Source organism: Lepidochelys olivacea (genome assembly GCF_965140295.1).
Source record: "Lepidochelys olivacea isolate rLepOli2 genome assembly, chromosome: 2".
NCBI classification, from domain to species: domain Eukaryota; kingdom Metazoa; phylum Chordata; order Testudines; family Cheloniidae; genus Lepidochelys; species Lepidochelys olivacea.
Window position 1 is genome coordinate 210,541,012 of NC_140412.1, and position 11,166 is coordinate 210,552,177.

At 47.0% G+C, this 11,166-nt stretch overlaps 1 protein-coding gene across 2 annotated transcripts in view; it reads right to left on the reverse strand.

Moving 5' to 3' along the window:
- GPNMB (glycoprotein nmb) overlaps positions 1-10,232 on the reverse strand; it is a 28,952-nt gene extending 18,720 nt beyond the window's left edge. For both annotated transcript variants that reach the window (XM_084619680.1, XM_084619679.1), the window contains exon 1: positions 10,086-10,232. In XM_084619680.1, coding sequence (XP_084475806.1) covers positions 10,086-10,152 — 67 coding nt within the window. In that variant the 5' untranslated portion in view covers positions 10,153-10,232. The remainder of the gene's footprint in view (positions 1-10,085) is intronic.
- Between the last annotated feature and the right edge of the window lie 934 nt (positions 10,233-11,166).

The following is an 11,166-nucleotide window of genomic DNA, read 5'->3' on the forward strand; positions in this document are numbered from 1 at the left end:
ATCGCAGCTCCTACTGGTTGCGGTTCGCTGTTCCAGGCCAATGGGAGCTGTGAGAAGCGGTGCGGGCTGAGGGATGTGCTGGCCGCTCTTCATATGCTTCTCAATGATTATGATGACCAGTGGGCTACTGGCTCTCAGCAGAGACCTCACATGCCACCCTTTGGTGAACTATTATGCATATATCTGAGCCAGGGGATTCCATAAAACCTCATGGACTCTTGTGCAGTTGTGCCCTCTCCCAGTTGGCACCATGGGGTCCCTGGGACACACATACCCACACATCTCACTGTAATCTGTTTAGAAGAGACCAGAGCATACTTCCCCCTGTCCCAGTTCAAGCCCTGGCAAGAAATATTTTACATCCCAACATTTTAAGACCATCTGTACATTTTCCTAGATACTATGCTGTATTATCTTATCTAGCTGAAGAGAAGAAAGTTTCAACAGGCATTTTTTACTGTGAAATTTGCAGAAATTGTTCATATCACTGGACATACCCTTGCAGTTGTGACATTGGTTCACTTTATAAAGAGGTGGACTGCTTTATGGATGGATCACAGAAAGCCATGAGAGTAGCCCCTGGACCATGTCCCTGCCTCCTGGAGCACACTGCCCTGGGCATGTGGAGGGACCAGGGCTCTCCACAGCAGCCTAGGCTCCCTGGGTGATTCTTAGCATGGCCCAGCTCTGGCTTCCAGTCTGGCCAGGGGGAAGGGCCTTGGTGGGAAGAGGAAGAGTGGGGGGCAGGGTCCTGGGGCCAGGGGAGGCTATGGGCCACCTCAGCCCCCCACCGAGAAGAGACTGGCACCACTAGCAGGGGCTGTGCTTTGTGGTGGGGAAGACCCTGCTGCTGCCACTCCACCACTGCCCAAGGCTACTATGCCCATGTTAAAAAGGGGAGGGCATGACCCCTTGTTCCCCCAGTTCTGGCACTCCTGGGCCCCTGGAGTGTAGGGGAGCCCAAATGTTCTTTGTGCCCATGTCATAAATATAAAGGGAAGGGTAAACACCTTTAAAATCCCTCCTGGCCAGAGGGAAAACCCTTTCTCCTATAAAGGGTTAAAAAGCTAGGATAACCTCGCTGGCACCTGACCAAAATGACCAATGAGGAGACAAGATACTTTCAAAGCTGGGGGGCGGGGAGGGGGAAACAAAGGTTCTCTCGGTCTGTGTGTTGCCTTTGCCGGGACCAGAGCAGGAATGCAGGTCACAACTCCTGTAAAGGGTTAATAAGCAATCTAGTTAGATATGCGTTAGATTCTGTTTTGTTTAAATGGCTGATAAAATAAATTGTGCTGAATGGAATGTATATTCCTGTTTTTGTGTCTTTTTGTAACTTAAGTTTTGCCTAGAGGGATTCTTTATGTTTTGAATCTGATTACCCTGTAAGGTATTTACCATCCTGATTTTACGAGGTGATTCTTTTACTTTTTCTTCAATTAAAATTCTTCTTTTAAGAACCTGATTGCTTTTTCATTGTTCTTAAGATCCAAGGGTTTGGGTCTGTGTTCACCTATGCAAATTGGTGAGGATTTTTATCAAGCCTTCCCCAGGAAAGAGGGTGTAGTGCTTGGGATGATTTTTGGGGGGAAAGACGTTTCCAAGCGGGCTCTTTCCCTGTTATATATTTGTTAGACGCTTGGTGGTGGCAGCAATAAAGTCCAGGGGCAAAGGGTAAAATAGTTTGTACCTTGGGGAAGTTTTAAACTAAGCTGGTAAAAATAAGCTTAGGGGGTTTTCATGCAGGTCCCCACATCTGTACCCTAGAGTTCAGAGTGGGGAAGGAACCTTGACATGGTGGCAGAGCAGTGGGATTAACTTGAAATCGTTTTGAGATCAATTTGAGATTCTTTGAACCAGAAGCACAGATTTTTTAAAAGGAAATATTTTTTTCCTTTGGGCTGCTGAAAAGCAGGTTTTAAGCTGAAAGCAGTTAGAGTTTTTTTTGTCTCTGCTTGGGGGCCAGAGCAGAGACAAAAGGGAATTGTCTTTTGTGAGCTGGAGTTTTCTCTACCTAAAGGCAGGGTAGTTAACCTCCTGCAGGGAAATTCACAAGTCTTCACAGACCTGAAGTTGTTTTTTACCTAAGAGCAACTAGAGGGATTTTCTGTCTATTTTCCTGGAGACAAAGGTGTTTGGGGTTTTTTTAAGGATTTTTCTGTAGGCTGACAATCACTATCAGAGAACATAGGTATCCGGTTACAGCACAACCTATTTTTGTTTTGACAAGCCAAGTTTTTTGTTTGTTTGTTTTAGTTCTAACTCTCGAGTGTAAAGTTAGTTAAAAACAGAGAGGCAACCATGACAGAAACCAAGGAAACAGCCAAAGAGGCTGCCCACAGGAGAGCTATGGAGGCAAAGGAAAAAGAATGGAAGCATGCTGAGGAGGAAAGGGTGGCTGCTCACAGGAGAGCTATGGAGGCAAGGGAAAAAGAAATGGAGGAAAAGGAAAAAGAGAGGAAGCATGCTGAGGAGGAGAAGGAAAAAGAGAGGAAGCATGCACTGGAGAGGGAGAAGGCAAAGGTTGAGCTGCATCTACTGGATAACCCTAGCCATCCTTCCCCAACAATCCACAAATGGGAGAGACTATGTCCACAGTATGATGAATCCAGTGATATTGTTGAATATTTTCTCACCTTTGAGAGACTGTGCACTCCCCATAAAATTCCTGAAGCTCACAAGATGACCACATTGGTCACAAAATTAACTGGAAGAGCTCTGGACATATTCAATAAGATGCCTATTGATCAGGCTTCTGACTATAATAAATTCAAGGATTTGGTTTTAAAGCAATTTCAGATTACATCTGAAATGTACAGAGTAAAATTTCTAACCCTTAAGAGAGGGCCTGGATTAAGGAATATGGCTTATCTAAACCAGATGAAGGTTTAGATAAACAAATTAGATAAATGGGTCCAAGGAAGGGGTGTTACTAGCTTTGACGGAATGTGTGATTTGACAGCTCAGGAGCAATTCCTGAATATGTCCAAGGAGGAAATAAAACAGTGTTTATGGGATAAGGAAATGGACTCAGCAGAAAGTCTTGCTTCTTATGCTGATCAATACAAGCAGTCCCAGACCACCAGAGAGGCGGGGCAAGCTGGAACAAAACAGGTGGAGGGAGGAGAGAGGAACAACCCTGGTTGCAGTTGGAGCGGATACCGGAAGGGACACCATCAGACCACACCCTACTACCGGGGGCAGCCCAAGGCCCCAACTACACACCAAGCAATACTCGGCTTATCATCCTGCCATACTGTTCTCCAGCAACCCACCTTGCCCCAGTGACCCGTAAGCTGGACAGTGTTTTAAATGTAACGAGCCGGGGCATGTGAAGGCCAACTGCCCCAAGAACCTCAACCGATTACAGTTCATTACACTGGAATCACACCAGAGGTCTTCAGGCCCAGACACCTCCCAGATACCCTCGGAGCGGAGGGAAACTGTGAGTGTGGGCGGGAAGAAGGTCACCGCATGGAGGGACACCGGAGCACAAGTGTCGGCTATCCATGCTTCCTTAGTGGATTCCAATTTAATAGACCCAGAGATCCAAGTGACAATTCAACCCTTCAAGTCCAACTCTGTCAATTTGCCTACAGCCAAGTTGCCTGTCCAGTACAAGGGCTGGTTAGCAATGTGGACTTTTGCAGTATATGATGATTATCCCATCCCCATGCTGTTGGGGGAAGACTTGGCCAATCATGTGAAGCTAGCCAAGAGGGTGGGAATGGTCACCCGCAGCCAGGCTAAGCAAGCCGTCCCACCTAGTTCAGTTCCAGAAACTTCTACTAGGACCCGGTCAGAGGTGATGGACCCAGACCCCATGCCAACGTCTGCAACAGCAGTAGTGGATCCAGTTCCAGAGACCCAGTCAGAGCCAGTCCCAGAACCAGACTGGGCAGCCTCTTTGGCTGTTTCCTTGGTTTCTGTCATGGTTGCCTCTCTGTTTTTAACTAACTTTACACTCGAGAGTTAGAACTAAAACAATCAAACAAAAAACTTGGCTTGTCAAAACAAAAATAGGTTGTGCTGTAACCGGATACCTATGTTCTCTGATAGTTCTGGCAGCAGCCAATAACCCTACACAAGAGGCTCAGCTGGAGCCTGAACCCCAACATAGAGCACCAGTGGAGAGTGGTTCACAGTCAACGGAAACAGCCCCATCCCCTACATCACTTCCAGAGGGACCAAGCCTAGGTCCACAATCCAATGAGGAACTGATGTCTCCAGCAACAAGGGAACAGTTCCAGACCAAACAGGAAGCAGATGAAAGCCTCCAGAGAGCTTGGATGGCGGCCCGGAGCAACCCACCGCCTCTTAGCTCTTCTAATCAATCCAGGTTTGTTGTAGAAAGAGGACTTTTACACAAGGAAACTCTTTCTGGTGGACACCAGGAAGACTGGCATCCTCAGAGACAGTTGGTAGTTCCAACTAAGTACCGGATAAAGCTCTTGAGCTTGGCCCATGATCATCCTAGTGGCCAGGCTGGGGTGAACAGGACTAAAGACCATTTGGGGAGGTCATTCCACTGGGAGGGAATGGGCAAGGATGTTTCTACCTATGTCCAGTCTTGTGAAGTATGCCAAAGAGTGGGAAAACCCCAAGACCAGGTCAAATCCCCTCTCCAGCCACTACCCATCATTGAAGTTCCATTTCAGCAAGTAGCTGTGGATATTCTGGGTCCTTTTCTGAAAAAGACACCCAGAGGAAAGCAGTACATACTGACTTTCATGGATTTTGCCACCCGATGGCCAGAAGCAGTAGCTCTAAGCAACACCAGGGCTAAAAGTGTGTGCCAGGCACTAGCAGACATTTTTGCCAGGGTAGGTTGGCCCTCCGACATCCTCACAGATGCGGGAACTAATTTCCTAGCAGGAACTATGGAAAGCCTTTGGGAAGCTCATGGGGTGAATCACTTGGTTGCCACCCCTTACCATCATCAAACAAATGGCCTGGTGGAGAAATTTAATGGGACTTTGGGGGCCATAATACGTAAATTTGTAAATGAGCACGCCAATGACTGGGACCTAGTGTTGTAGCAGTTACTCTTTGCCTACAGAGCTGTACCACATCCCAGTTTAGGGTTTTCACCATTTGAACTTGTATATGGCTGCGAGGTTAAGGGGCCATTATAGTTGGTGAAGCAGCAATGGGAGGGGTTTACACTTTCTCCAGGAACTAACATTCTGGACTTTGTAACCAACCTACAAAACACCCTCCGAACCTCTTTAGCCCTTGCTAAAGGGCTCTTGCTACAGGATGCTCAAAAAGAGCAAAAGGCCTGGTATGATAAACATTCCAGAGAGCATTCCTTCAAAGTAGAGGACCAGGTCATGGTCTTAAAGGCACTCCAGGCCCATAAAATGGAAGCATCGTGGGAAGGGCCATTCGCGGTCCAGGAGCGCCTGGGAGCTGTTAATTATCTCATAGCATTCCCCACCTCCAACCGAAAGCCTAAGGTGCACCATATTAATTCTCTAAAGCCCTTTTATTCCAGAGAATTAAAGGTTTGTCAGTTTACAGCCTAGGGAGGAGATGATACTGAGTGGCCTGAAGGTGTCTACTATGAAGGGAAAAGTTCTGGTGGCGTGAAAGAGGTGAACCTCTCCATGACCCTTGGGCGTATGCAGCTACAGCAGATCGAGGAGCTGTGCACTAACTATGCGCCGACGTTCTCAGCCACCCCAGGACTGACTGAACAGGCATACCACTTCATTGACACAGGTAATGCTCACCCAAAAAAAGTCCAACCTTACCGGGTGTCTCCTCAAGCTAAAACTGCTATAGAACAGGAGATCCAGGATATGTTATAGATGGGTGTAATCTGCCCCTCTGGCAGTGCATGGGCATCTCCAGTGGTTCTAGTTCCCAAACCAGATGGAGAGATACGTTTTTGCGTGGAGTACAGTAAGCTAAATGCTGTAACTCGCCCAGACAACTATCCAATGCCACACACAGATGAACTATTAGAGAAACTGGGACAGGCCCAGTTCATCTCTACCTTGGACTTAACCAAGGGGTACTAGCAGGTACCACAAGATGAATCCACCAAGGAAAGGTCAGCCTTCATCACACATGTCGGGCTGTATGAATTTAATGTACTCCCTTTTGGGCTGCGGAATGCACCCGCCACCTTCCAAAGACTTGTAGATGGTCTCCTAGCGGGATTAGGAGAATATGCAGTTGCCTACCTTGACGATGTGGCCATATTTTCCGATTCCTGGGCAGAACACCTGGAACATCTACAAAAAGTCTTCGAGCTCATAAGGGAGGCAGGACTAACTGTTAAGGCTAAGAAGTGTCAAATAGGCCTAAACAGAGTGACTTACCTTGGACACCAGGTGGGTCAAGGAACTATCAACCCCCTACAGGCCAAAGTGGATGCTATCCAAAAGTGGCCTGTCCCAAAGTCAAAGAAACAGGTCCAATCCTTCTTAAGCTTGGCCGGTTATTACAGGCGATTTGTACTGCAATACAGCCAAATCGCCGCTCCACTGACAGACCTAACCAGAAAGAAACAGCCAAATGCTGTTCAGTGGACCGAAGAGTGTCAGAAGGCCTTTAACCAGCTTAAAGTGACACTCATGTCTGACCCTGTACTAAGGGCTCCAGACTTTGACAAACCGTTCCTAGTAACCACAGATGCGTCTGAGCATGGTGTGGGAGCAGTTTTAATGCAGGAAGGACCGGATCAAGAATTCCATCTTGTAGTGTTTCTCAGCAAAAAGCTGTCTGAGAGGGAAAACAACTGGTCAGTCAGTGAAAAAGAATGTTACGCCATTGTCTACGCTCTGGAAAAGCTACGCCCATATGTTTGTTTTCCACCTACAAACAGACCATGCTGCGCTACAGTGGCTTCATACCGCCACGGGAAATAACAAAAAACTTATTCGGTGGAGTTTAGCTCTCCAAGATTTTGATTTTGACATCCAACATATCTCAGGAGCTTCTAACAAAGTGGCTGATGCACTCTCCCGTGAAAGTTTCCCAGAATCAACTGGTTAAAATCGTCCTTGAGATGTGAAAAATATTGTTAGTCTTTATATACTTGGTAGTATATTTAGAGGTGCATGTGTCTTATTAACTCTGTTTTCTCCTAGAGCTCCAGGAAGAAATCAAAGTCAGCGTTTCACCCTATCTGTGATTTGCGGGGTGTGTCATAAATATAAAGGGAAGGGTAAACACCTTTAAATCCCTCCTGGCCAGAGGAAAAACCCTTTCTCCTATAAAGGGTTAAGAAGTTAGGATAACCTCGCTGGCACCTGACCAAAATGACCAATGAGGAGACAAGATACTGTCAAAGCTGGGGGGGGGGGGCGGAAGAAACAAAGGTTTTCTCAGTCTGTGTGTTGCCTTTGCAGGGACCAGAGCAGGAACGCAGGTCACAACTCCTGTAAAGGGTTAATAAGCAATCTAGTTAGATATGTGTTAGATTCTGTTTTGTTTAAATGGCTGATAAAATAAGTTGTGCTGAATGGAATGTATATTCCTGTTTTTGTGTCTTTTTGTAACTTAAGGTTTTGCCTAGAGGGATTCTCTATGTTTTGAATCTGATTACCCTGTAAGGTATTTACCATCCTGATTTTACGAGGTGATTCTTTTACTTTTTCTTCAATTAAAATTCTTCTTTTAAGAACCTGATTGCTTTTTCATTGTTCTTAAGATCCAAGGGTTTGGGTCTGTGTTCACCTATGCAAATTGGTGAGGATTTTTATCAAGCCTTCCCCAGGAAAGGGGTTGTAGGGCTTGGGATGATTTTGGGGGGGGAAAGACGTTTCCAAGCAGGCTCTTTCCCTGTTATTTATTTGTTAGACTCTTGGTGGTGGCAGCAATAAAGTCCAGGGCAAAAGGTAAAATAGTTTGTACCTTGGGGAAGTTTTAACCCTAAGCTGGTAAAAATAAGCTTAGGGGGTTTTTCATGCAGGTCCCCACATCTGTACCCTAGAGTTCAGAGTGGGGGAGGAACCTTGACAGCCCAGGGCCCCAATAAATCTTAATCCATCTCTGTGCCTATAGTGGTGTGTTACGTGCTCAGGGGTCCTATCACTTCTCTGTAGTTTAGAAGAGACACCATGCAGATATAGCCGGATGAAGCGGTGTCTGCACAGCACTGTGATGCCTGAGGTTGAGGCAGGGAAGCAGTGCTGAAGAAGAGGCAACAGCTGCCTTTTTTCCACCCACCTTATTACCCATTGAGGCTGCTACCAGACTGGAGTTCCCTTTGACTGGTCCCATAGTGTGCACAGATCTCCGTGCTCAGCCAGCGCTGCTGCTAGCCCCTCCCTGCTCTGTGGGGAATTGTGCCCTGCACGGTCTTTAGAAGGGAGCAGTCTTTGATCTCAGAAGTGTGCAAGGGCTGCAATTTTGCCTGGCCTCTGCAAAGGGGGTAGAGGACTGGGGAAGACTCCTGGCACCCTTCCCTCTTCATTCACCCTCTCTGTGGCCAGTCACACCCTCACGCTTAATGTGTGAAACAAGTTGTTATTGCCAAATGGATAATATCTGGATTCAAACAAAGTGCCCCGCAACTTTTGGCATTTGCTCCATGACTGGACTGTGGCTTGTATGTTTTTCCATGACAAACCATCAGCCCGAATCATAACTTTGGGCCTCACAAATTCTAACCAGGTAAGCTCCTATGGCATTTCTTCACTCGCTTGTAATATGTTTATCTCAATCAAATATAAGAAGTTCCACAAGCTTTTGGATTACACGGACAAGGCATTTTTCACCCTAGCCTCTACTTTGGCACCAGTCCCTCTAAACCACATGGAAGTGAACTAAGGGGTGAGAAAAAAGAGGCTTTAGAGAAGTTTTTTCCTCCACTTAACTATACACAGTCTTCATAAGCAAGTGTCAGTCATTACCACATGTGGAGCAACTGAGTCCAAAGCAGCCAGTCCAATAATAAAACCCAAGAAAGTGATTCTTGTGAATAATGACACCATACTTTAGTTCTATTGGAAGAGAGGAGCTGGCGCTCCTTGCACCCTGCTCCCAACTCAGCCGGGCTCCCGTCCCTGAGCTTGTACACTATCTCTGGACACTGGAAAGTGAGAACTTTGGGATCTGATTCTGCAAACCAACTTCCAGGAGCATCAGATATGCATCTAAGAAGGCCCTGCTCCCTCCTCATGTCCAGGCCACCTGGCCAGTGGCTTGACATGAGCAACTCTAAGGCCGGTAGCTATGATAACAACCTTGCAGAACCTCTGTGTGTGTGTGTGTGTGTGTGTGTATGAATGAATGTGTGAATAAATATGAGATTGAATGGACTGTTATAGCTATAACTAACTGCTTACTATGATTCTTTCTGTATTCACAATAAATGTGGTATTTTGCCTTTTCCCCTTTAATAAGATCCTGCTGGTTTTTATTTTATTGGTATAACAAGATGGGGAGGTGAGGAGTGGTTCAGCATTCCCTGAGACAGTGTGTTACCCACAGAAGGGAAAGGAGGCCAACTGCGGCTCAGTCCCCACCCCTAGACCTCTATCCCTGAGCCAGTAAGTCAACCCTGGACTCCTGGAAGGTCAGCAATAGCTCAGTCCCAAACGGTCCTGCCCCTCTGTACTTGAGAGGGTCTGTCAGACCTGGAAGAGAGAGAGAGAGTTCCAAAGAAGCTTAATCCCCTCCCCAGGATCCAGGGCCCATTGTCAGTGTGGAGAGGGAATGGGATCCTCCCTGAGACCCTTGTTTCTGAATTGGTGAGTCACAACCAGAGCTAAGGTCAGGAAATCAGCAGAGGCTCATTGTCCCTGTCATTGAGCTGGTGTGTCTCATCTGGACGTCTGGGGAGGTCAACAGAGGCTCAGGACCCATCAGCCTGTCACTGTGCCTCTGGTGTTACAACAGGTAGCAGAATAGCTCTCCTCGTTCCTATCCCAGCTCAGATCACATGTGCAGCCACAGAAGCAGATAACCCCCAGCTAGGTAGGATGCAGCCTGAAAACACCCAATCCCTGAGCTGCAGCAACCAAAGCAAAACACATTTCAAAATAGCAGCATAGTTGTGATCACACCATCTCAGCAAATTAAATCTGGGGAAGTTGGGGGAAATGAGGGGAAGGAATCAAGGCACTCACGTTTGGCAGCAGTATGCAGAACCCCTTCGGCCAGGAGCAGGACTCCAAGGAGGCAGAGACCCTTCATGGTGTGGGAGTGTGAGTGTATTGTGCCCCCAATTCCAGCACAAGTTAACTCTCTTCAGAGAAGTGAGAATACTGTTTATCTGCTGCCCTCCTCCTCTGTGATTAAATGGAGAGCTCCAGGGCTCATCATGTGATGGCATTAAGCAGAGATGCATGATTTCTTGTCTTCAACTCAACTCCCTGCTCATGTGCTTATGACTCACTCCTCTCACTGTAACATTCACTGGCATTTTTAAGAGACCCACTTAGAAACATGCCATTCTCCCCACAGACATTCTTAGATCAATTTTGCCCTGTTCCCAGCCTTTATAGATGTTTGTTTTCAAATTAAAGCCATTTCCCTTCAGTTACCTCTCGCCTCAGCCCAGTTTGTAATTGTTACTGCAGTTGCTCGTTCCCCTTCTATGAACTTGGGAATATGACTTGCATCATGTTCGTGCAATGTGATGGGTAACATTTCTGGGTTAAAAGGTGAATGCTTGATTCCAGTTCATCACCAGACTTGGGCTTATAGTTAATGCTCATTTTAGGGAAATCATTCTTAAAAGTATCTTCACTGCAGGAGTCAGGACACGCTCATGCATCTGATGTTGCATTTTTGTGATATGTGATGCTACATGGCGGCACATTGTGATGTTGTGATGAAATTGCACCATCCCCCAAAACATTTGCTGCTATTAATTGTTATTTGTATTAGGTAGTGCTATTATTATAAGGTTTATTAAGACAGTGTGTAAGGCCCAGAGGGTTTCGAACACAGGCCTGCAGGGCTGCGAACACCTCCTCTTCCCCTCAAGGCCCTGCCCCCATGCCACCCCTTCTCCCTAAAGCCCCCATCCTCGTGCCACCCATTCCCCCGATGCCCTGCTCCTGCACCACCTCTTCCCCCCAAGATCTTGCCCCCCCTCCCCGCTCCGCTCTCTTGCCCCGTTGCTCGTCCTTACAGCCAGTAAAAAGTGATGGGGCCATGGTCCCCGAACCCACCCTGTTCCAGTGCCTCTGTCCACTACCTTGG